Source organism: Enoplosus armatus, chromosome 6 (assembly GCF_043641665.1).
Source record: "Enoplosus armatus isolate fEnoArm2 chromosome 6, fEnoArm2.hap1, whole genome shotgun sequence".
In the NCBI taxonomy this organism is placed as follows: domain Eukaryota; kingdom Metazoa; phylum Chordata; class Actinopteri; order Centrarchiformes; family Enoplosidae; genus Enoplosus; species Enoplosus armatus.
The window spans coordinates 5228649-5253227 of record NC_092185.1 but is presented as its reverse complement, the minus strand read 5'-3'; the positions used below and the strand labels follow the sequence as shown (position 1 = coordinate 5253227).

Genomic DNA, 24579 nt, shown 5'->3' with positions numbered 1-24579 from the left:
TTGTATTGGATTGAGCTACATTTAGTTATCTGGCTGAAAATAAGTGATGTGCGTGAGTCTAGGGCTGTGTTTCCAGTGTAATTTTCTTTCAGAAATCAACTACCTGTCTTTAAGAAGTCTGCAGGATCATTTTGATCTGTTACTAATGTCTTTCAGTTTAGCTGTAAGTCTAAACAAGCTGCAGCATGAATCATTCAGCAAACCCTTCAGCTTGATTTATAAGCTGGATCTGTGATATGGGTTTCAGTCTCAACTGTCTCAGGGGTCCTGAATGATCTTCTAATTTCCTCCAGGGGGTGCTACAATGACAGAATAAAGAACATAGACTCCTGGTAACCCACATGTGGGAGTGTCAAATGTTTTCATGTCACAGAAACACAAATAGACGAACCTCAGGCCAAGGACCTCCTGTTGAGCTGACGTGTGCATAGTCTTATTGGGATTATACAATAAGGTCCAAGACTGCACAAAGAAATTCCCCACAAAGGAAACTACAATCTTTTGAACCCCCCCATCAAGGATCCTCACACCTTCTCAAATACAGTTAGAACCCAATTAAGAACAATCCTGTCCAAGACTGTTATGCCATCAGAAACCATTAGAACCTGTTATGACACCATTTAAACCTCATGAATGACCCCTAAAATCCTTTTGCAGACACCTGAAGCTCACTAAAGGGTTCCTGAAAGCTCTCCTAAAAGCTCTCCTGAAACCTCACAAAAAAAAACACATGTAAAGGCCTCTCTGGACCTCCAGAAATACTGAAAACCCCATCTAAGAACAGGAGATATTATCAATAAAGGACCTTTAGGAACCCCCAAGATCTTTGTAACCCCATGAAGGATCCCTAAAACCCTTTTTATGAGTGCTGAAACATCTCAAGGACCACATACCCCCCTACAAGGACCTAAAGTGTTGTTAAAATAATTCAGGAACCCCCTCAATACATCAATACTATAAATACATGTACACCAACAGCACCCTAAGGTTCCTCTTACAAGGGTCAAATAAACCTCCTTAAGGATGCCCTGGAACTCTCTCAATGACTTCTGGAACAACAACCTAAAAACCCCATAAAGCCATTCCTCGATCCTTAAGAAGCCCTTTAATCCCCTGATGCCCTTACAACATCTCACAAAGATTCCTGGATCTTGGATCCCTGGGTGTCATATACTCAGCTCAAATACGGATAGTTTCTGGGGAGTTTTATGAAACCCATGTAGTCGGTTCAAAAACTGTAAGAGTACTTCAGGGAGCCTAATGCTGCGTTCAGGTCATATGGGATGGATGGTAGAGATGGGAAAGATTCAGATCTTAAATATTTGCGAGTATTCATGTCATCAAGACAGACCATATCAATTCAATTTGTGTTTAATTACAGTTGTGTAACTGTGCTTTTTGTATTTAGTTAAACCAATCACAATCGTCTTGGGTGGTGCTATGCCCAGGGTGCAGTGACGGTGCTGTTACAAAATAGTGTCTGGGGGGAACTTGTTTTGGTGGAACATGGCAACCCCTGGCATTAAAATAGTTAAAACCCCAAAATGCCACATTTGTATGTAGACTGTGAACTTTTACTGTTTCATCACTTGATCATCAGTGTCCTAGAGGTGAAGCCTACCTATACTTTCATTCTGGAGGAGCTCGCTGGACCCGTTAAAGCCTTGGACTTTGAAAACAGCAATGTGCAGTTAGTGGAAGGGGAGGACAATGGCGACTGAAATAGCTGCCAGACTTATCCCAGCTCTAGAACCACATCAGTGATGCCTGCCACTCCCTCTGGAACTTCAGATAGGACTTAAGCACAAACTCCCACAAGTTCCCCTCAATAAGACCCTTCCACCAAGAATGCTTAGAACCCACTCAAATATCCCTGGAAGTCCTTGAAGGACCCCTTACCACCATCATGAGCCCCTGTATTGCTGACAAGCAACTCTAAAACCTTTCCAGGGTGTTTACAACCTGTATGGTGATTAGAACCCCCTCCAAAACCCCTAATCAAGAACCAGTGAGTTAGGATTCTTTCTACAGATTTCAAATCATGTGAAATTATGAATGAGTTTTCTGAGCACACTGTGGAGCCCCCTGCCGGATCCCTAGTACATCCTTGAAGGACCCCTGAGTGGCCCTCGGACCTCACTTTTAGAGCCCTGAGGTGGTGAAACCTAAGGTCTTGTGGCCTGTCCGTGCATCTCGCTTCGCCTCGCACTGCTGTCACGACGACGCTGCTGTCACTCTGAGCAGCTCACAAGGCTTAGGATTTATTTTTGGACTGCCATGGCGTCTGTTCCTTCCATTTGTAGGAAGGGGGGTCGAATTGGGCTCAACATGAACCTGCCGCTCTGACACTCCGGGCTGGGACAAGCAGGCAGCAGCCGGCCGGCCGCCCCCCGAGCAGCAGTCGCACAGGTAAACACGCCATAATTACACCTTTTATTCTCCAGATTGAGGACAGGGAAGTTAGCAGTGTTGGGGAGCAGTGTTGGGGAGGCAGCTGCTGTCAAACGCAGAACCCCCCACCTCTGCAGCCAGAGATCAGACATGTTTGGAGAGCTCAGGGTGTTTCTTCTTGTCCTCAGTGCAACATTACAGCACCTGCAGGGCTGAGCTAAGTGTTAGCCTTGCATTGTTACTACTTCAAAACACACTCTGCCCTGTCATTTATCTGTCCTGGCTGCAATGAGGCATGACTGAATGATCATATTTTAGCTTTGAGTTACAATCTTCCTGTAATTGTTGGGAATAAAGCTAAGTTTGATATTTTACATTGAACTTGACTCAATGTTCTCTGCTGTTCTATCAAGGGGAACCTGCCTGGAGCGCTTTGAACATCAGCAACAAGTCTTTACCTGGTATGTTCCTTCTTTTTCCATCTAAACACACTGTTTGCTGTTCGTGTGTGAAGCCTCATAACTTCACTGGAGGTAAATGACTTTTTGGGGTGGATTCATTTACTTAAGGAGGCTATTGTGGCCCAGCTTGGTTTTTATTACACGGCTATTATTACCCTTTCCTCTTTTGAACTTGCATCCTGAAGGCGCTCCAAATACCAAGCCTACCAGAGCCTTAAAAGGAGGAGTGAGCTCTCATGTGTCAAGCAGGCAGCAGGTTCAGGGAGGGAGGTGGGGGGTGGGCTTTAAAACACAACCAGCTCTGGCCTACATTTCACTGAGGTGACACACATAGTAAACTGAGGATATTAAGCAGTTGTTTTTGTACAGACTGCATGATGTCAGGGATCCTTCATTTGCAACCCGAACCTTCTGGATAGTCTCAACTTATCTGACTATTAAGTTCAAATTGATTGCACCAATGTTACGTTGTGCAGTGTTATCTTCAAAGAAAGAGCCTTTTTGGGGGTTCAAAATAAAAATAACAGAACAACAGAACAGTTCAACCAAATTTCTCCAAACTAATTTATCCACCCCGATATGTTTAATTCTTGTCCTCTCGTGTGATTGGGTGTTCTCAGTGACAATATATTTCTGAGGCCCTATCCAATGTCATTGGGCTGTGATGTCATGAGGTCAGATGCTCTGAATTCACTTTCACTCTTCAGCAGATATATATACACATCTTTGTGTGTATTTATGTGGGAAGATACGTGAGAGAATCCTGACGTGACAAAGCTGCGCTTCAGCTGTGAAAATAAAGCTCAGCCTGTAAACTGGAACCTCACAGATACGAAGACCTACAAGTTCCTCTCTGGTCAAATATTTATATCCTGATTGGCAGATCAATTACATGTATGTATAACTCACACAAGTATAAGGTAATATCTCACGTTAATTTGAGGTAAAGGATGGAGAGGATAGAGATATCTCACCAAATATTAGCCAGATGAATTCTGTTGATTTTTCCTCTAGTGCCACCATCTGGACAAATCTTCCGTGTGTATGCAAGAAATATGAACAACCACTGGCCTGATTTGCTGTCTATGTTCATGGTCCCCAGAGGATGAATCCTAATGATTTTGTTGCCCTCCTACCTTTCCTCTAGCACCATCATCAGCGCAAAGTCTCAACTAGCACACAAGAAACGTTTCAAAATAAAAACAGGAAGATTGCCATGAAAGGTTCTGATCATATTCCAGCTCCCCAAAGTATGGATCATTTTCAAAGAACAGCAGCATGTTGTTTGTACTGTTATATTTTTTATGTGTGGGTGATGAAAATTAAGGCTTCTACAGGGCTCGATCCTACCTTTTCGATCCGGCTTTAAGTTGTGCTATACGGAAAAGACAAATTGAATTCTGCATAATTTTAAGGTCACAAGTTGATTTTCTTACCATTTGTTGGACATTATCACCCAAAATTAAACTGCCATTATTATATTAATTTTGCGCATGTATCATAATTTAACCTCTGACCCAGGCGCTGTTGAAGGACATGGGGCAAAAACCTCAGAGCTAAACTTTGAAACTGTTGACCACAGCAGCCTTAAAGACATGAAAAGCTGCCGACATGAAAACATTACTAGTATGACCTCCAGGGAGAGACTGCACTCAAAAGAATACACTTTGTCCATCTGTAGTTGATGCCAAGATTTGCTATCAGTGTTTAGAGGCTTGTCTTCTACAGCACTCCTGTTACAGGGAGTTTGTTTCTGATGCCCTGGAGGCAGCTGAAGCTGCAGAGGCTCCATCTGATCTGCATCACAGCACTCTGATTTATTGTTTTCGGGAAAGTGATGCAGCCTGTAAAAAGCCAGGAGTCTTAAAAAAGGGAAGCAGGGGATTGGCTGGCGTCCTCTCTGCCTTCAAACTAAAATTAGGCCAAGCGAAAGCTTCCAGGATCAGCTGTGAGGCGGTAACATCATCCAGGAAGAGTTCAGCTTGATTCTCCTGTTGGTTTTCCAGCTTGCAGCACTGATCTCTGGCTTTTATAAACAGCACTCACACAAACATGATGAGTCATCCTCAATACATCTGTGTGTGGAGTTTAGGACACGTTTTAAAACTGCATGAAAACCTCTTAAACCCAAAATACCCAAATTTTAATGTTTGCACCTCAGTTGAAGGAGTACAGGCTCCTCTGTAGGAGAACATTTCACAATATTTCTTGGGGCTGATGAAAACCTTCCTTCAGACTTCAATGGAAAAAATAATATCTATGCTAAAAATACATTATTTTATATTCGCATTTTCCTAATTAGTTTTTATTCTGTACTTCTACTGCATTAGTTTGTTTTTTTAATTTCATTCGTTAAATTTCATTTTATTTAAATCTTTATAGTTTATTCCGCTCTGATCTGTAAACTTTTGGTTTTAACTTCTTATGTAAAGCACTTATACATATAAAATTATTATAACTTTTATAAAATTTCAGCCACATCAGGCTAAAAACAAAGCAGTCTGTATTATAAAAGGGTTTTCACTCAGCAAAACAGAAATCTTAATATTTTCACTACTCAACTTGTTAAGCTATTCAAACTCTTCACATCCTGCGAAATAAATAAAGATGTATCTATTCTTAAAGTTTTACCAGTAGAGCGAAAATATAAGGCTTGTCCTGCTGGTGGCACTGGGTAAAAGGTCATAGAGTCATTAAAATCAACAGGGTTCATCCTCTGTTGAGCAGGAATGTAATCATGAAATTTCTGTTTGATATTTCTTGTGTAACAAAAGAAAATTTTGACCTGATGTTGGCCAGGAAAGTTCAAGTGGTCACCAAAATCATTAGTAATCATCATCGAGCGACTATGAATCTCCACAGATGATTTCATGGACATTTAGCCAGCAGTTGTTGAGGTATCTTGCTTTAGACAACAATACTGAACATTTCAGATATAAAAGCATATAATGTGTTTAGGTTGTAGTAGTTTGATAATTTAAGAATGAATAAAAACAACAATTAAATAAAATGGAGGGCACTGCAAAAGTAGAAAATTATTTTAATTTATTTAAGAAAAGGGGGTTATAAACACATACAATCAGAAATCTCAGTTAATAGATGTCAAAGATGAAACATGCAGTAGTGCAGAGACGGAGTCGATAAAAACATACACAGGAAATAGAATTTGGTTGTATAGATCAGGTGTCTACGTGATAAAGGTTGTTGAGATGCAACAGATACCAAATGAATGTAATTTTGGCTACATAGCTGCAACAAGAGCCAAGAGATGAACTCAGTTTTCATATTTTCAGTGTTATTATTATCATCAGTATGAACTCTGAAACTTGTACAGTTGTTGACAAAGTATGTCCCTCCTCCTCAACTGTTTCAGATTGTTCTTTAGCCAAAGTTTAAGTGCAGAACCGACATCACAACATAGTGTGATCCATAAATTCTACATGATTGTAAAATGTAAAACTTCCTCTATTCAAAAGACTTTTAAGTTTCCCCATACACCGTCACACAAGGATCAACCAGACATTAGGAATGATTCACCTAAACACTGTAGTGAAGAGAATACAGAAACACTGAAGCTCACAGTCAGATATATACATAATAATAGAAACAGAATGTCAGAAAGAGGGCAAAGAGGGAATTGAACAAGTATAGACATTTGATGATCAAATCTTGATCGGCTTGAGCTGTTGGCTTGTACTTGTCCAACTGAGAGAGTCAGAAAAAGTGATTTATTGGATATAAATGAAATATTGAGTCTGTAGCTGCTGCTTCTGTTTGATGTCTTCATAGCCAGCAGATGTTTTTGTGAGATCAAGGTGAAAACCACCTGCAGAGACGACACCTCCTCAGTAATCATGATATACATCTGCAAAAGACACCAAAAAGAAAATGTTAAATATATAATTATAAAGTGCTCTGAATCGCTATTTAATTACCTTTATTCATTTTGGAAAGTTTTAGGTTGAACTAACAACAGAGTTCATAAGGATTTCATCAACTTAAATTTGAGACTTTTTAGGCCTTTTGAAAGGTCCAATGAAATTGAGTATTGATGCATTTCCTGTTGTAACCCTTGGTTTAATGTAAACCAATGGGACATCTCCCAATGGGAGAAGAGATGGTAGAATTTTAATAATTGTGATGATTTTATTGGTTGGAATTTTTAATTTTTGCCTTCTTGTTTAGCAAAGCTCACATTATTTGAAAACCTTTTAGAACTGATTTCAAAATGAATTTAACTGAATATAAAAATGAAGATGAGGAACCAAATTATTTGAATAAAACAAGAACGGGATTCACTGCTAATTAAATTAATGTCTATCATGTCTAATGTGACATGCGAAGACAAAAATGTAAAAAAAAAAAGTTGCAAAATATATTTACAACAGGTCCAGAGTCTCAGTTAGTCCGAGAATTCGGCCAGAACTTACTATACTTTACAAATGCTTTGATTGATCTGAGTTTTTGATTTTTTCTCCACAGGGTGCTGAAGCGCTCATGGCTGTCGCTTACAGTGCTGTCTCCCAGCCGGGCCTGCTTTCCCAGCAGTACCCCCCACCCCTGCTGCCCAAGCCCGGAAAGGACAACGTTCGGCTTCAGAAACTCCTCAAGAGAACTGCCAAGAAAAAGGCCTCCGCTCAAGCATCTCAACCCGCCGCGCTTTTCCGCTCCAGCCTTTCCCCTGTGAACGAAGCAAGTCCTGACCTCGAGCACAGTGACCACTCCACACCTCCCCGAACTCCAGAGACACCTTACAGCATCCAGCCGCCTCCACGGTTCACTGTCAGGCCGCTATATCAACATGTTGCATCCCCCTACCCGCAGCGTGCAGCTTATGGCAGAGCAGCAAGGTTCTCACCTCAGACGGTGGGAATCCCGTCGATCTCTTACTCGCAGCATGTTACCACAGTTGCCTCATATTCAGCACCGGCCCACCTTTCTGGAGTCTCACCAGCTCCAGGGCCAGTTGTCCAGCGGGCGGTACCCAAAATATCTCTGCCAGCTTTTTCTGTGCCTGAGGCAACAGTACCAGCTGCTGAGGTAAAAAAGCCAGCTTTTAGCACATTTGCTGAAACTCATGCCAGTCCAGGTCTGACTCCTTATCCATCAACAGGGGGTCAAGCTTTGATTCGTCCTCTCACTGTGTTGACTCCGCTCGTAAAATCCAAAAGTCCACGTCCAACATTCATAGCAACCGAACCTTCGAGATCGCCCAAGCCGATGTTTGAAGTCCCTCAAATTAGGATGTACACAGCAAGCACATCGTTCTACGAGACATCCAGGACCCCACCAGTGTATGACTCAGCTGGATTAACTGCTATTGGCAGCACAGTACCTCAAAGCAAAACACCAACAGAAACCAAAGAAGATTTGACTCCAGCATCTGAGGTCAGAAGAGGTACAACACAGACGGCTCAGCCACCTTTATTGGGCACAGATCCCCAGGTAAAAACACCGACATCAGAAACTAAAAGAGACACTACACCAACAGCAGAGATAAATACAATCTTAACTCCTACATCTGAAATCAAAAGAGCCACTCCAACAGCTGAAATCAAAAGAGCCACTCCAACAGCTGAAATCAAAAGAGCTACTCCAACAGCAGAAATAAAAGGAGCTACTCCAACATCTGAAATCAAAAGGGCCACTCCAACATCTGAAATCAAAAGGCCCACTCCAACATATGAAATCAAAAGGGCCACTCCAACATCTGAAATCAAAAGGGCCACTCCAACAGCTGAAATCAAAAGGCCCACTCCAACATATGAAATCAAAAGGGCCACTCCAACAGCTGAAATCAAAAGAGCCACTCCAACAGCTGAAATCAGAGTTAAAACACCAACTTATGAGTTCCAAACATTAAGAACTTCAGCAGGACGGCCTAAAACCCCGGCATACCATATGACTCGGGCTACAACACCTGTCTTTGAAATCTCAAGACCCAATCCTCTCTTGTTTGCAGTGTCGCCGATCACAGTAGAGCCAGAGAGGTCAAGAACGCCCCAAACAGTTTCTGCTGCAAGTAGTTCATCAGCTTCCCAAAGTGTGAAGATTACTGAGCTTAAGTCTACTGAAACAATACTGAACGGGGACATTAATTCAGACATGACAATTGCTGCTAAACCAATCCAACAAAGTATTAGAAAGTCAAAATCAGAGCCTGATCTGACAACTGCTCCAGCTGCCTCCCAAATACTTAAAACTCCTACATCTGAGCCAACAACTCCAGTAGTGACTTCTTATGGCTATCAGAGGCCTAAGACTCCAACATATGTGGCATCCCGACTTATGACCACATCACCTGGCTATAAAAGACCAAAAACACCTACATATGGGACATCACCTTCTGTTGTATCACCTGTAGCCCTTCAGAGACCTAAAACCCCAACCCAAGTAGCTCAAAAGTCAAAGTCTGCCTACCGTGGATTGACACCGGCTGAATATGCTGCTTATGGCGGAATCAGAACTTTCTCTCCAGCGTATGGTATCTCCAGTTTTAAGACGCCAACTGAGGAGGAGGTTAAAGCTACTAAAGAGGAATCAGCAGAATGTAAAACATCTAGCCCTGAACCATCTGTGAAGGGACAATCTATGGCCGAGGTCTTTAAAGTAAAAGACACCCCCAAAGACGTAGATAAAACCCATCTGAGAGATGAGAAGGTTGTCGCCACCCCCTCAGTCCCTATTATTATTGTTTCCCAAGCATCTGACACCTCAGAGACAACATTAACACAAGAGACAAGTACTGTGTCCAGTCAGGTTGCAGCAAAACAAGAAAAAACAACGATTCAAGAAATGCCAAAGGCTAAACCTCCAACAGAAGAGGGGAAACCTCCTGAGAAACACAAGGTGGAAACACCAGCTCAAGAAGTCGCCAAACCAAGGACAAAAACTCCTGAAGCCAAACATCCTCTGCCCAAAGGTGACGAGCAGGATCCTCTGAAGGCAGTAAGAAAACTTTTAGGCAAAGATAAAGTTCAGACTGCCGAGCAGAAATCAGGAACTCAGACAAAAGTTGGCATCTCAGATAAAAAAGAGCCAACAAAACCTGTAGCTGCCACCAAGACTCAAGCCGAAAGCTCAAAGCCAAGCACTGCAGTGCCTACTCTGTCTGTGAAGACATCAGGTGCTGAGTCAACAGGAAGTGAAGACAAAGCAAAAAATAAGAAAGCAGAATCAGCAGTTAAATCTGCATCTGAGAAAAAGGAAGACAATGAATCCCTCCCAGCAGCCGAGCCCCTTCTTAAAGTCATACAAAAGCCAAAGGGAGTGAAATCTAAATTGAGCGGTTGGTCACGACTCAAGAAGCACATGGTGGTGGAGCAGGAGGAGCCCAAATTTCCAGAGACAGGATCTCAGAAGGAGGCCGCTGAGCAGGACCAGACTGAGGGGGAAAAGGCAGACGAGAAGGCCAACGATAAGCCTGGCACTCAGGACGAGAACCAAACCAAAGACGCTCCCAAGGCAACAAAGATGTGGAATGCTGTCCTCTTCCAAATGTTTTCCACTAAAGAGAACATCATGCACCAGATCGAGATAAACAAAAGTGAGAAGGACGAAGACATAAAGGACGGGCTGAAAGACATCCCTTCATTTGCGCACCGGCTGCCTGTGCTGCTTTTTAGTCCAAAGTTTGACGCTAAAAGGCTTAAAGAGGCGGCATCGAGGCCAGTGACGAAAATTTCAACTGTTTTTGAAATGGGTCTGATTGGGCGGAAAGGTAAAGATGAGGAACCAAAAGACTTTAATAGAACAGCGAGGGGGTTCACTGCTACTTAAGCTAATATAATATATATAATATAAATTGCCAAGATGAAAATGTAAAGAAAAAAAGTTATGTGTTTAATGTACAGGTGCAGAAATCTTAGCAACAGAAATAATGTACAGGTCTGAAATCTTTGTCTCTGTGTTAAACAAATGTAGTTTGTGGCAGTGTTGTAGAAAACTCGGCCTGAAATTTATACTTGACAAATGCTTTGTGTTGCATTTGTGTGACTGGTTGTCTGGATGCTAAATGTTTGTATTTGTGGATTCGCTGGAAGGAGAGAGCTACATTTGTCTTAAAGTCATTCAGACGTCACATCAGATTAAAGCGTTTATGTTTTAAGTAATTTCAGAGCTTCTCATTTATTCCTTTCACACATGTTCACAATAAATATAGATTGTTGTGTTACGGACTTCTAGTGAATAAGTGATACATATATTTTATTAAAATATAGACATTAAAATGTAAAAATTGAAATTGTAAAAAAATGATTTTAAGACAAATCATTTGTGTTTCTCTTTAATGATCATTCAAATGTCCAGTTTTATTCAAAATGGTGCTACTTGCCTCAGGGTAAGACCTCTCACTAGTTAATGGATGTGTATGTAGAGTATAACATGATTTTTTTTTAGGCTGTAGATGGTTATGTTTTGTGATTGAACTTTCTTTATAGTCACAATGAAACAACATTTTAAGAGCATCTTAATTTTACAAATCCGAACAGGATGTGGCAGGACGTGATGCACCGGCAGATCAATGAAAGAAATGCACCAATCGGATGTCAGTTGGGCACAAAAAGACAGTTTGATAGGATGGGAGGGAGATTAGGCAGAAAAAATGTTAACTTTATTTACTGCTTCATTTATTGTGAAATAGTGAAGAGCAATTGCAAGATAAATAAATGAATGTAAGGAATATTTGCAAAATCTTCCTCAGTGCCTTTTATACAATGTGCCTCTTTTCATCTCCATCTCCTCCCCTGTGATTGGTTCGGATATAATAACAAGAGAAAAGTACTTAAAATATGTCAGACTCCTCATATTAGCAAACTTCATAAAGTCTAAAACACTGTCTACGCTGGATGTGTTTCAGATGAAATCCAAGAGCTAATTCATCCACTCATTCGCTCATTTATTACTTTCATATAATCGGCACTCAGTAGTTTACTTAATAGTGAGCAGTAAATTGAGATTTCTGACACTTCAATCATTGTCATTTTGCATGTAGAGTTGCACAATTATATATTTTCTCATCTATAAAAAGCATGTTGCATTGTGGGGCTGTTAGTAGTGAAAGTAGTGTACCTAGACACTACTTTTTTCTTCCATTGTGGACACTATATAGTGAATAAAATTCACACTATACAGTGAACAGGCAGTGATTTCGGACACAGCTAAGGTGTAAACGTGCCTAATATTTTTTTTCAAATTTAAAAATAGTTTAAAAGATTTATGAACAATTAGCTGCAAACAAAATGTTTGATTTCATTGTGACTTGAAAGATGGCCGCCGAGCTAAAAGCTTATGTAAGTTGTTAGAGAAGAACAATGAAGAGCAGCCTCTGCCATGGTGGAGGTCAGTGGGGTAGTGAACAGTGGGGTCAAAGGTCAAGTGACACAGAGGGGTTATTGATGATTGTGATGCAGTGCGGGCAAACCAAACTTTATTCTAGTTTTATTTTTTAACTTGCCGGGTGACTTTTTTTCTAATGTTCTTTCTTAAGATTTCTAATGTGTGTCTGGAGTTGCTGATTGATTTAGTTGAAGTTCTAAAAGGTTTAAACCTCAGTGAGAAGATTTTCTGTGATTCTCCTCTCTGAGGGATACAGAAAAATACAGAATAATATAGTTTATATACGATAAGCACTGCTTATTTCTCAGCTTAGCAATTACAACTGTGACTAATGTGCTACAGATCATCTACTTTATTGTATTTTATTATCACTGATCTTTTATTTATAGTGAAGCACTTTGAACTATATTGTTTTCCTATGTGAAGTGCTCTGTACTGCCATCCTGCTCGAAAGGTGCTACAAATAAAGTTTGACTTGATTCAACGTAAACATGTCTACTTTCTGACTGTGAATTCATTTCAGTTTCAGCTTCAGTTAAAACATTTGTTCTGTCGTTTGTTTTCAGGCAGAGAATCAGATGAAGAAACAGCTGATTCACCCGATGAATAATTTGAGGCTGCATACTTTTACTTCAGTCAGGACTTTTACTTGTAGTGGAGTATTTTCAGTGTGGCATTAGTACTTAAACAAAGGATCTGAATACTTCTTCCACCACTGAGTTCTGGGTGAACTGAGCCTCTGGTGAGGCCTTGTAATTTAAGTAAATTAACCTTTTGGTCCAAAATTCCCTCTTTGTGTGTTACTCTCCCTCCACTGCATCCTGGGAATTCTATTTTATTTATGTAATTTAATTTATTCTATTTAAAAACTAGTTGTGCCAGTTAATGTCATACACTAAAGCACTAAGACTTGTTTTCTTTTGCTCTCACTCAGCTCATTGGTTATATTCTAGTCATGTAAATATATTAAATGTTGAACCAATATTCATTTTCTTATGTTTACTTTGATTCAGCCAGAATCTCATCTTAAAACATCCTAATCAGCAGGACCAGAAGAATAAGAAGTTTAATTAAGATTCTTTAAGATTGTGAAATGGAAATGAATGAAGCAGAACTCCACACGAAAACTTAAATTATATTCAACACGATTTCATACATAAAAAAAACTTGAGAAGAGACTGAATCAGAAAAACTGGGACAAAAACTGCTCTCAAACTTTCCTTCAACACTTCCTGTCCGTGGTCTTACCAGACTTTCCGTTGGTGAACTCTCCATCGTTCTCGTTGTCCACGGGGATCTTCTCATATTTGCCGTGACCAGTGACGATAAATTTGTACTTTTTACCAGCTGCTGAGGCCTGACGAGAGATGAGACAAAGTTTGTTCACTTCGAGGTGCCTGAGTTTTATCATGTATTTATCCTGCTGTAACATTGTAACGTCATCTTGAACATTTCATGTTATATGTAATAATGTTTAAAGGTGTGTGGTTAATTTTAATTAATGTGTTCTGACTATTATATTCAAAGTGTGTGTCACCATAAAGAAAAAGACTAAATAAGAAAAAGACTGAATTAACAGAAGTAAAACAAGAAAATAACAATAAAAGTATATCAGGAAAGTTAAATAATTTATTAACTGAAAGCTGATTTATGTTTTTTATTAATCTGTGTCTGTGTGTGTGTGTGTGTGTGTGTGTGTGTGCTCACCTTGGCTCTTTGCCCCGGCTGCCCGGAGTCTCCAATCACCTCCCACATGTTCTTCTTCTGCATCACATCTCCAGGCTTCACATCCTGTCAAATCAATCAGTGATCAATACAAACTTGTCGATATTCTGTGTTCAGAAGATGCATGACTTTGGGAAACATGTCTCACTGTCTCTGTCTATCAGATATCAACCTCATGTCTGTGTGTTTTGAGTCAGTCAGGACGGTGGTTAGCCTAGCTTAGCATAAAGACTTGGAACAGGGGGAAACAGCTAGCCTAGCTCAGTCCAAAGTTTGGAAATACACCAAACAGCACCTCTAAAACTCACTGATTAACTAACTGTTGAACTACAGTCGGTGAAGTCTTGTCGTCAGTGAGGTTGCCAGGTTTGGTATCATCGTACCAGACCAGAGACCAAATCTGGCAACCCACACAGCACAGAAGTACTGGGTGGATGGATACACTGTTGTTTGTCAAGACATAGTTCCAGCACATAGTGTACAGATTAAACATGAGATTCCTTCCTTCCTTTAAAAAGTGTAATCATTTTTCATCTTTGCTGTCAGAACTTCTATCAAATAACTATTCATATTAAAAGACAATACGGAGTAGTAACATGCAAGATACATTAGAATAGATAAATAAAAACACACTTTGTTCTTAAATTGAAAAAAAAACAAACCCTAAATGAACCTAAAGTAACGTTTACTTTTTCATTTTCTAAATATTCTTTCCATTAATTTGAAACAATTAAACAGAATTTGTTTCTCGTCCACTTTATTTCATAGATTAAATATTTTTCACATAGAAGAAATTAAGAGAAATCCATCAAAGGAAGAAATTACATTTTGACATTGTTGTGTCTGGTTTCTCCACAAGAGGGAAACCTCACATAACAAACTTTTAAGCTGCTGCTGAACACATCACATCACTGTCAGTTAGTGGTGGTAGTACTCTGTACTATGATCCTTTACTTAAAGCACCAATACAACAATGTAGGAAAACTCTGTTACAAGTAAAAATCAGCAATTCATAATTGTAGTAATCTCAAAACTGTACTTAACTACAGTACTTAAGTTAATGTACTTCAGTCAGTTAAGTTTCTACACTCAGGTTGTGTTTTTACTGCAGCTGCTCTTGTTAGTTCAGACTTTATCTCAAACACCAGAAACTTTGTGGAGAAAAATATTCCGTCACTAAGTTCTTGTGTTTGTTTGTTTGATCATTTCTAAAAAAACCCCCCTCAAAATATAATTTTCAAGGCATCCACAGCTTGTGTAACACCAAACAAAAACTTTGTCCATTTTCTTCATGAATCACAGAGTTCAGTCGCAAACGCCTCAAACTGAACAACAAAACTAAACACGTTGTCATGTTGTGTTTGCGACTTACTGTCGGTTTGCAGAGCAACTGTCTGCTGCCGTCAGACGGACCCTTCACCCACTGAGTGATCAGGCTGGCCACGCCCACCTTCAACCCCTCAGCGTCCTGATGCAGAAAAAACAAGTAAGATGTTTTGTTGATTCTGGGAACTGTTTTTATTTCTAAACATCTCATCAGAGACTGTTTTACAGCTGACACGCAAACTAACCAGACAGCTTAACTGTCTTAAAACTTAGAATAAAACAGATTGATGGTAAACACACGAGTAAAAGTAGAAGAGTTAGGTTGAAGTTCTGAGTTCGGCCAAACGGACAAAGAACAAACTGTCTGATTTGTCTGCAGGTCTGCATTCACTTTTTCACATGAAAAGCTGAAGCTGAAACTGTTTACCTTCAATAAAAACACACATCAAAAACACCTGAAAGAACGGTCAGAGCCACATTATCGTCGATTCATTATCTCATCATGACATGAACAAAAGCACAACATTTCCAGCTCAAATGATCTCTTCTTCATGTCAGGAGGAATAAAAAAAATCATATTTTTATGGATAATATTTAAAATTGTTTGATTCCTCTGTACCTGATGAAGAATCAAGGCTTCAAATGTTATATGTATTTCAACAAGAGCAGACTCCTTATTCTGACAGCCATATCTGCGGTGTTTAGTGCCGCACATTTGTGATACGACCACTGGGAGTCGCCAAAGTCTGACATTTATTCATCTTTCAGGTTTATAGTCCAGACTTGGTGCTGGAGCAGAAAGGAACCAGGTCTCTGAGTGTTTTCTCACCTTGCAGGTGGCTCCCTTGGTGGGACTCTGGCTCCAGGCTTCTCCGGCCTCAAACAGGTTTTTCTTGGAGGCTACGACCTCAGGTGAGCTGGGCAGGTCGGTCAGTGATGCCTTCACTGCCCGGGCCTCCTGGGAGTTCTGCACAACAACAGCAACACTGAGTTATAACAACCACGTAATTTTCATGTCTTTAGTAATATCGTGGCCATGGATGATGCTAACATCTTATTGGACAGAGGACAACTACACACCTCTGATGTAGTGACCTTATCCTATATTAATGATAAAATTAGAATTAAAACATCTATCAAGTCAGTTCTTTTTATAATTCAGATCTAAAAACACAAGTTTCTTAAAACAAAGGATCTGAATACATTTACTATTTATTTCCACCTGTTTCCAATCACATTTTATAACAAATGAGAGTCAGTTTCTTGAAAGGAGAAAATAAGTCGCTGTGCTAAACTTAAAATACTTGAAAATACTTGAAAGATTGAAAGTTGATTTTGCAGTGGAAAGAGGTTGAAATACAAAAGACTTTAATGACTTGATGAGGAGATTTTGGTCTCAGCTGATTCAACATCTTTTAACGTTTAGTCCAAAGTCAAACAAATACAGTGACATGTTTCCTGTGTCCTAGTCATCAAACTGGCCGTTTAAAGGAAAGTTTAGTCTCAAATGCTCAAAATAACTGTCTTTTCTGTTATCAACTCATTAAAATAATTTCTTAAAGCTTTATTTTATCCTCAAGACTTCCTGTAATATTTTACTTTTAAATAAGCTAAAAGCAGACAAAATTCAAATGTAAACTTTCAATGTAATTTCATTTTCAGGTTTAGGTTGCACATGTCTGCATTGTCTGCATCATACCATGATGGCAGAGTAATGCGCTCAAAATTATTTGTCAATTCAGACTTAATTTTAATTTTGGCACTAATTATACATTTTCAAATATGAAATTGAAAACTAGACTTACATTAACATATTCAAACATACATCATGTGCACACAAACAGAAAAATGAAACCTCAGTTTGATTAAATTATTTAGGTTTAATATTGGCGGCCTTGGACTTCCGCACTTTAAGTGCTAAATATAAGTTTATGAATGTAAGACTAAGATATAAAGAGCATCTCAACACTGGTTTAAGGTGAGAATATTATTTCTTCTTTACACCTGAAATGTCTGTCTTTTATTGCGCTTTATGTCAAACCTGTTATTTTTTAAAGCTCTCATAAATAACGGTGTCGTGCGTGAACCCCGGGTCGTTCACCCTGCTGTTAATCAGCCCGGGAACCACCTGAGGTGAAGAGTGAAAACAGGGAATGGAAGGATAAGAATACAGAGCTCTGAAGGTCGCGTATTCCCGCCGTATATCTCTCCGACACAAACAGAAATAAAAACAGAGAGCAGTGAAGTCATCGCCCAGCTGCTGCAGAGGTCTGTGAACGCAGCACAAAAAAAGGTCAGAGCTGCTTTCTGCCCCTCAGCTGGTTTTAAACAAAGAGAGTCCAAAAGTTCATCAGCTGCTTCTGAGAGTCCAGAAAACACCAGAGCGTTTACATACTTTAAAGGAATAGTTCCACATTTTGGGGAACGCTCTCATTCGCTCTCTTTGATGGCTACAACCAGCAGCCAGTTAGCTTAGCTTAGCATAAAGACTGGGAACCTCTAAATCTCACTACGTTATGTCTGGTTTCACCAACGTGTAAATGACAATTCACACTTTTACTGGGAGTTATGGGCCAGTCTATTTCTTTCTTTCTTCATCAGTGATCTTTAGAGGTGCTGGTGGGTGGATTTTGTTACCTGTGGACAGAGCCAGGCTTGCCGTTTCCCCCTGTTTTGCCTTTGTTTTTAAGTCTTAATCATTGGTTTTTATACTATTTCAATCCTTTGTATCAATTTATTTTATATACTTTTATCTATTTTTAACATTTTATTGTTGTAAACTTTTGTCTTGGAAAAATTCTATTTATTGTTGCTATTGTTGTGGCTTCATATTTAGCTTACAGACATAAGAGTGGTATCAATCTTTTCATCTAACTCTCTCCTCCAGAAACGTAATAAATGTTTTTCCCAAAATGTCAAACTATTAATACAGCTGAAAATCATGACTTCCATGAAATGTCCTGATCACATTCCTGCTCCCCAGAGGATGAACTCCACCATAACGCTGTGTATGTGTGTGTTGTAGTGTGTGTTGTAGTGTGTTTGCGGACCTCCACGGCGTGGGCGTACTGCTCCAGCTTGTCGTCGATCTTGGGCAGCAGGACGAGAGGCGGCGTCTTCTTGAAGCTGTTACTGATTCAAACAAAACACAAAATACAATCCAGTAAAAACAAGAGACACAGACTCTGGATCAGATTAGTCACTGTGATAACTTCACAAACCATCCTTAATTTATCCTTAAATTCCACTTTAAGTCACTGTAAAGGTTAAAACACCATTTCTATCTCCTTATAAAGTGTACTGTTCATTGAGTATCGTCTTGTTTCAGCTCATGTTTTCATGTGTTTCTCTCTCTTCACTATTATTTCCTGAGGTTCACACATTTAAAACTAAATCAAAAATCAAAATCAGACGCGGACTCCAGGAACTGATGTTGTCTTGTGAGTTTGTGGCTCAATACATGAAGGTTTATATGAGCGTCTGTTAGTCTCTGCAGATCAAGGAGGGTTTCATTCTTTCGTCCAGCTATCCAAACTCAACCTCCGCCATCTTTTTTTTTAACGGCTCCAGAAACGAGCTCTGCTGCTGGATGATGTTATTCCTTCACAACGGGGGAGGAAACCTCATTCATCATCTGAATCGTCTGTTTCAACATGTCTGAAGCGCCTCCGCAGAAGTTTTCACCTGATGATGATGATGTCATGACTGATGGAGGGAAACAGCAGCTGCTGATGTCGCACGTTTGGATCGAGACTTTCGAGCCTTTATGATCTGCTTCCTTCACTGCTGGAAGGTGTGACTCGGCCGAGGTTTGTATTTTTACCTTCGTCAATAAAGTCGAGGGAGGTAAAGTTTTCACCTATCAGTCAATTCTGAAAAAGTAATGTAGTCTATGTTAAAGTCAGTAGCCAGAAACATACTTCTTCGTGGGTCAGGCAATGTGACAGGAAGCTGCAGATCGGCCAAAAGTTGTTAATTTTTTTGGCAAACTTTTATTGAACTGTTGTTTAGTTTGCTATAGCAAACGCTACATAGGCTAACAGCACCAAACAGCTTGATTTGCCTGAACTTTGAGACAATCACAAGCTTGTTCAATGTTTGGAAAAAGTCAAATTTAAAGCAGCAGTTATTGAGGCAATGTTTTTGAGGCAGAGAAACAAGTTTAAATTAGCTAGCTGCTCTGTGATGCTGTACTTAGCCATAGCGGTGCTTTGAGCTAAAAGAGGCTCACAGTGACAATGCTAACATACTGATGCTACAGTACAGTCTAGACCTGTTCTATATGTAAAGTGTCATGAGATAACTTTTGTTGTGATTTATATAAATAAAATTCAATTAATTGAATTATGTTCACCATCTTAGTTTAGCATGTTAGCATGCTAACATTTCCTAATTAGCAGTAAACACAAAGTCCAGCTGAGGCTGATGGAAATGTCATTAGTTTTGGAGGTATTTAGTCATAAACCAAAGTATTGGACAAATCTACATGTTGACCTGATGATGGCGCTAGAGGAAAACACAGTGGATCACTAAAGTTATTACAATTCGTCCTGATGGGAACATGAAGGTGTGAATCACCTGTCATGATAATCCATCGAATAGTTGTTGAGATATTTCAGTCTAGATCAAAGTGGAGGACCAACCATCATCCACTGTGTTCACCAGCTGGTCGCTAACTGTGTCTGTCTGCTGTTAGCTGCTGAGCAGGTAGCATACTGTGGATGGGGATGTCAGCTTCCTACGTAGCTACAGTACCTTCATCCGTTAGAAATGATGACAGAAAAATGCATGAGATGTTTGCAGCTACAAGTTGTTGTAAGTCGACTTACAGAGATTTCACTCTTAAATCAACATATTACTTTGATCATTGTGAAAAACATACATTTACCTGCCTCTAATAAAAATATTGTGCTAACATGAACACGACGTCAGACTGGATAAAGGTATGAAACTGATTAGGAGGTTTGTGTCTTTACATCGGATTGTCAAACTGTTTGTAAATAAATCTTTAAGCCTTTAACAGAAAATTTTTCAAAATACAACATTTCACATAAGTGAAAACAGATCTGAATGCCCCGAGAGGAAACGTGTGTTGGCGCTAACGCTGCTGGAGTCAAAGGTTCAGATGCCTCCTCTGAACACTGTCCCTGTTCCTGGTACAGTTTTTTCTTTTTAAATAAAAGCATCCACACAGAGGCTTCACTCCTGCTGAGAGCCCCTCAGAGCTGATAACTTTCTGCTGCAGACTGCCTGGAGCCGCCATATACATCACCAACCACCAGAGAAAACACAGCCGCCTGCATCTGGACGGAGTTAAGCGGAGCCATAAATCACGGCTGAGGAGGGCGATGCACCGAGAGGGGTGGAGAGGTCACACCTCCGACCCTCTTCATCAGTGCTCACCTTCACAAAAGATGCAAGTAGGAGCTAAAACGACTGGTTGATTGACAGAAAAGCAACAACAATTGTAATTAAAAGTCATTTATCAATCCAAATACCAATCAAACCAATGTAAAGTGAATATCTTTATATCAAAACAAGACATCTGAAGACGTCACCTCAGGCTCTGAGAAAGTGTTACTGGCTTTTTTCACTGTTCTGACATTTTACAGACTTAACAATGAATCAAAAGAATAATAAGGAGAACAGTCAGGAATGAAAACCTAAACTGTCTAATGGATGTTTGCTGGATGATGTTTTTTGAGACGATGACGTTTAAAGGACTCAGTTATGAACAATACAGTCATGGAAAAAATTATTAGACCACCCTTGTTTTCTTCAATTTCTTGTTCATTTTAATGCCTGGTACCACTAAAGGTACATTTGTTTGGACAAATATAATGATAACAACAAAAATAGCTCATAAGAGTTTAATTTAAGAGCTGATATCTAGCCATTTTCCATGGTTTTCTTGATAATAACCAAAATCACTTAAGTTCTTACATCAATAGCTTTGGCATTGTACTGCCAAAAACAGTGCTTTTAGGCATTCCATGTTTTCTTTTCTGTCTGTTTTAGTCACATGATACACACAGGAGTTAGTACTTGATTGCATAACCATTGTTTTTGATGACTGCAGCCATGCGTCTTGGCATGCTCTCCACCAGCTTCTGACATTGTTCTGCTGTCACAGCAGCCCATTCCTGTTGCACAAATTCAAACAAATTTGCTTTGTTTTTGGGCTTGTGGTTCTCCATTTTGAGTTTGATGATTTTCCAAAGGTTTTCCATTGGATTTAGATCTGGTGATTGAGCAGGCCAAGGCATGGTTCGAATGTTCTGGTTCTCCATCCAGGCTTTAACTGACCTTGTGGCAAGGGGCATTGTCTTGTTGGAAAATCCAGTCATTCGAGGCAGGAAAGAGTTTTCCAGCTGATGGAAGAAGACTGTTTTCAAGAGTAGCCCTGTACATGACCTGGTTCATTCGCCCTTCACACAATTGCATTTGCCCTGTTCCACCCATACTGAAACAACCCCAGATCATCACTGATCCACCCCCATGTTTTACTGTAGGGGCAAGACAGTCTGGTTTGTAGGCTTCTCCAGGCTTCCTCCTAACCAGTAAGTTGGCTGGAGTGGGCATCAACTCAAAATTGGATTCATCACTGAAGAGAACCTTAGCCCAATCATCAACAGTCCAACCCTTGTGATCCCTAGCAAAGAGTAACCGGGCCTTCCTCTGCCTTTCGTTGATGAAGGGCTTCTTCCGTGCCCTATGTGACTTCAGACCAGCTTCAAGAAGTCGGTTTCGAACTGTCCTTGCCGAACAAGTCACATTTCTCGACAGTGCCCACTCATTTTTAAGGTCCCTGGAGGTCTGACGACGATTCCTGACACAGGAACGGATGAGTGCACGGTCATCTCGTGGGGTAGAAAGACGTTTCCTGCCTCGACCAGCTAGCAATTTGGTAGTACCATGTTCGGCTTGTTTTTTCTTGGTGTAATGAACGGCTGTCTTGGAAATCTTCAGTTTTTTGGCTACCTGTCTCTCACTCATGCCAATTTCCAGCAGTGCCAAGATGGCTGCCTTTGTGGCTTCACATAATTCTTTTGTTTTAGGCATTATGTGAGAGCTGACAACTTCTGAGTTGTGCTAGGGCTTGAATGTAAGCAGGAAACCACTCCAGGCCTTTGCATGTGCAGTGCTGCTTATGACATGAAATGGCCTCTTATATACCCTGGGAATACAATTAAGCTTAAGCATGTCAAATAGGACATAAAGTATTATGTAATCAGCTGCATTTTTTGTCGTGTTCATTGTATTCTTCAGGTAATATACCTTTAGTGGTACCAGGCATTAAAATGAACAAGAAATTGAAGAAAACAAGGGTGGTCTAATAATTTTTTCCATGACTGTATTTGGTTGATTCTTCATATCAGCCCTCAGCAGTTAAAACTTCATTTGTCTGTCCGCTTTAGAACTGATCTGATTTAGAACAAATGTTCACAATTTATTCCAAAATCCAGAGGAGATCTCAAAATTTCCAAAGATACCAAAATCTTGCTGAACTGTTTCTAAAATGATGCACAAAACATTTCCACACTGTTAGTTGTAAAACTGATCGGGATATTGATGAAGATATTCACCTTTTCTTCAGCGAGCGGTTCAGCGACTCCGTTCTCTCTGTGATCTGAAAAAGAAGAAGAGGTCTGAGGTCAGTTTTCGGAGGAACACAGGAAGTTTTTTGGGTTCGGAAGCGAACCGTTAATTACGGCTCGGCTTCGCTCAGACTGCCATGACTCCGTCCAAGACAAACAGAGTCTGATGGCCTTCATCAAATTGTACGAGTCGTCTCAGCAGCTTCACCGACTGAAGGCTGAAGGCACCAGCAGAGGATGATGGGAAACAGATCACCAGACTCTGTGGACCTCTCTGTGCATTTCCTGTACAGAGGTTCCTTCTAACTCTTCTAAACTAAACTAAATCTAAAATATTTTAAGACCACGGGTAAGAAAATTGAATACTTGTACTTTACTTGAGTACTTTCATTTCATGCTACTATATACTTCTACTCCACTTTATTATACCGATTATACAGATTTTACATTAAAAAATAACTACTACTGTAAATAAAATAATAGAATTAGCTTGACTATTAGCTATTAGCTTGAGAACAGTAAAATGTTGCTTAATCCTTTCTACATCAGCAATGATGAATATAAATATTATATTATAGTAGGGACCATATTTATGCATTTAGTACTTTTACTTTTGCTAATCACACTTCTGTACTTTTACGTAAAATTCATTTTCAATGCAGGACTTTTACTTGTAATGGGCCATTTTCACACTGTGGTGTTTTTACTGTCGATGGTGACCTGGTTTCACAGAGACCAGAGACCAGAGTCTGACACTGCAGTCCTCATTTTCTTTTTAGCATTAGCACCTCTTTCAGGCAGTCTGCTGTTCGGGAAATAGAGGCTGACATTTGTTCGATCGGAGTCAATGTCACGATTCATCACTTGACTGGAACATGAATACGCCATGTCTTCATTTTCTGTTGTCTTTTTTAGATCATTTTTTTATTGTCTCCTGTCTGCTCTGGTTGCTGGTTGGTTGCAGCCACCTGACCAGTGCATGACGTGTGTGGACTGCGGAGCGACACAACACGGGAACGGGAGCCATTCTTCCAGGATCGGGATGGGACAGGAGTGAAAATCTCCCGTGTCACCCTCTAACAGGAAACAGACTTGTATCGCAGCTGCAGTCATCACATGTTTGTCACATGTCAGCGAAGCTTTGTTTCATCACAGGACTGATGTTCAGGACAGGATCAGTGTTTTCTCTGACCTCGGAGGTCAAACATCAAAGTCAGACAGCAGGCTCAACAACCCCCTGCATGAACACACACACACACACACACACACACACACACACACACACACACACACACACACAAAGGAAACCCCTGTGCTACAGCTGAACACTCAGCAAGCTCACGAGTTGTAACACAACTTTAATAACAGTTTTAGGGGCCATGTGATTAAACTTAACTACCCATCCATTGTAAATGTATCCGTGACTTTTATTTCATTTAGATACGCTGATGGAGAAATGTGTGTTTCAGAGTTAAAGTATTAATACAGTTTAAAATGAGTGTATCTGACTTTGCTAAACTACCCAGCACCTGTTAGTCATTTAGGTTGATGTTATCAGCCAGACGTTTTTTGAGTTTTTGAGTATGTTGTGAAGCATAATCTGCACAGGCAGCCATTTAAAATCACACAAATACATGTGGTGAACATTTTAACTGTATCTGCAATCTAAAAATGCATCACAGACGTGTGGAGACAAAGAAGGCGTTAATACCCTGAACAGCTGAACTCAATTAAAGCACAAA

The 24579-nt window shown here is 40.0% G+C and overlaps 2 protein-coding genes across 3 annotated transcripts in view; one reads left to right on the top strand and one right to left on the bottom strand.

The window, feature by feature from the left end:
- Positions 1 to 5891: 5891 nt before the first annotated feature.
- The window catches only part of lsp1a (lymphocyte specific protein 1 a), a 37416-nt gene continuing 18728 nt past the window's right edge, over positions 5892 to 24579 (bottom strand). For both annotated transcript variants that reach the window (XM_070907305.1, XM_070907306.1), the window contains exons 7-13: positions 22826 to 22869; positions 18290 to 18371; positions 16069 to 16206; positions 15286 to 15381; positions 13896 to 13979; positions 13437 to 13545; positions 5892 to 6717 (exon numbers count right to left, since the gene is read on the bottom strand). In XM_070907305.1, the coding sequence (XP_070763406.1) occupies positions 6698 to 6717; positions 13437 to 13545; positions 13896 to 13979; positions 15286 to 15381; positions 16069 to 16206; positions 18290 to 18371; positions 22826 to 22869 (573 nt within the window). In that variant the 3' untranslated portion in view covers positions 5892 to 6697. The remainder of the gene's footprint in view (positions 6718 to 13436; positions 13546 to 13895; positions 13980 to 15285; positions 15382 to 16068; positions 16207 to 18289; positions 18372 to 22825; positions 22870 to 24579) is intronic.
- Positions 7350 to 10931, top strand: prr33 (proline rich 33). Its single transcript, XM_070908084.1, has one exon. It carries the CDS (start codon positions 7350 to 7352, stop codon positions 10629 to 10631), a length of 3282 nt encoding a protein of 1093 aa, XP_070764185.1. The 3' UTR covers positions 10632 to 10931.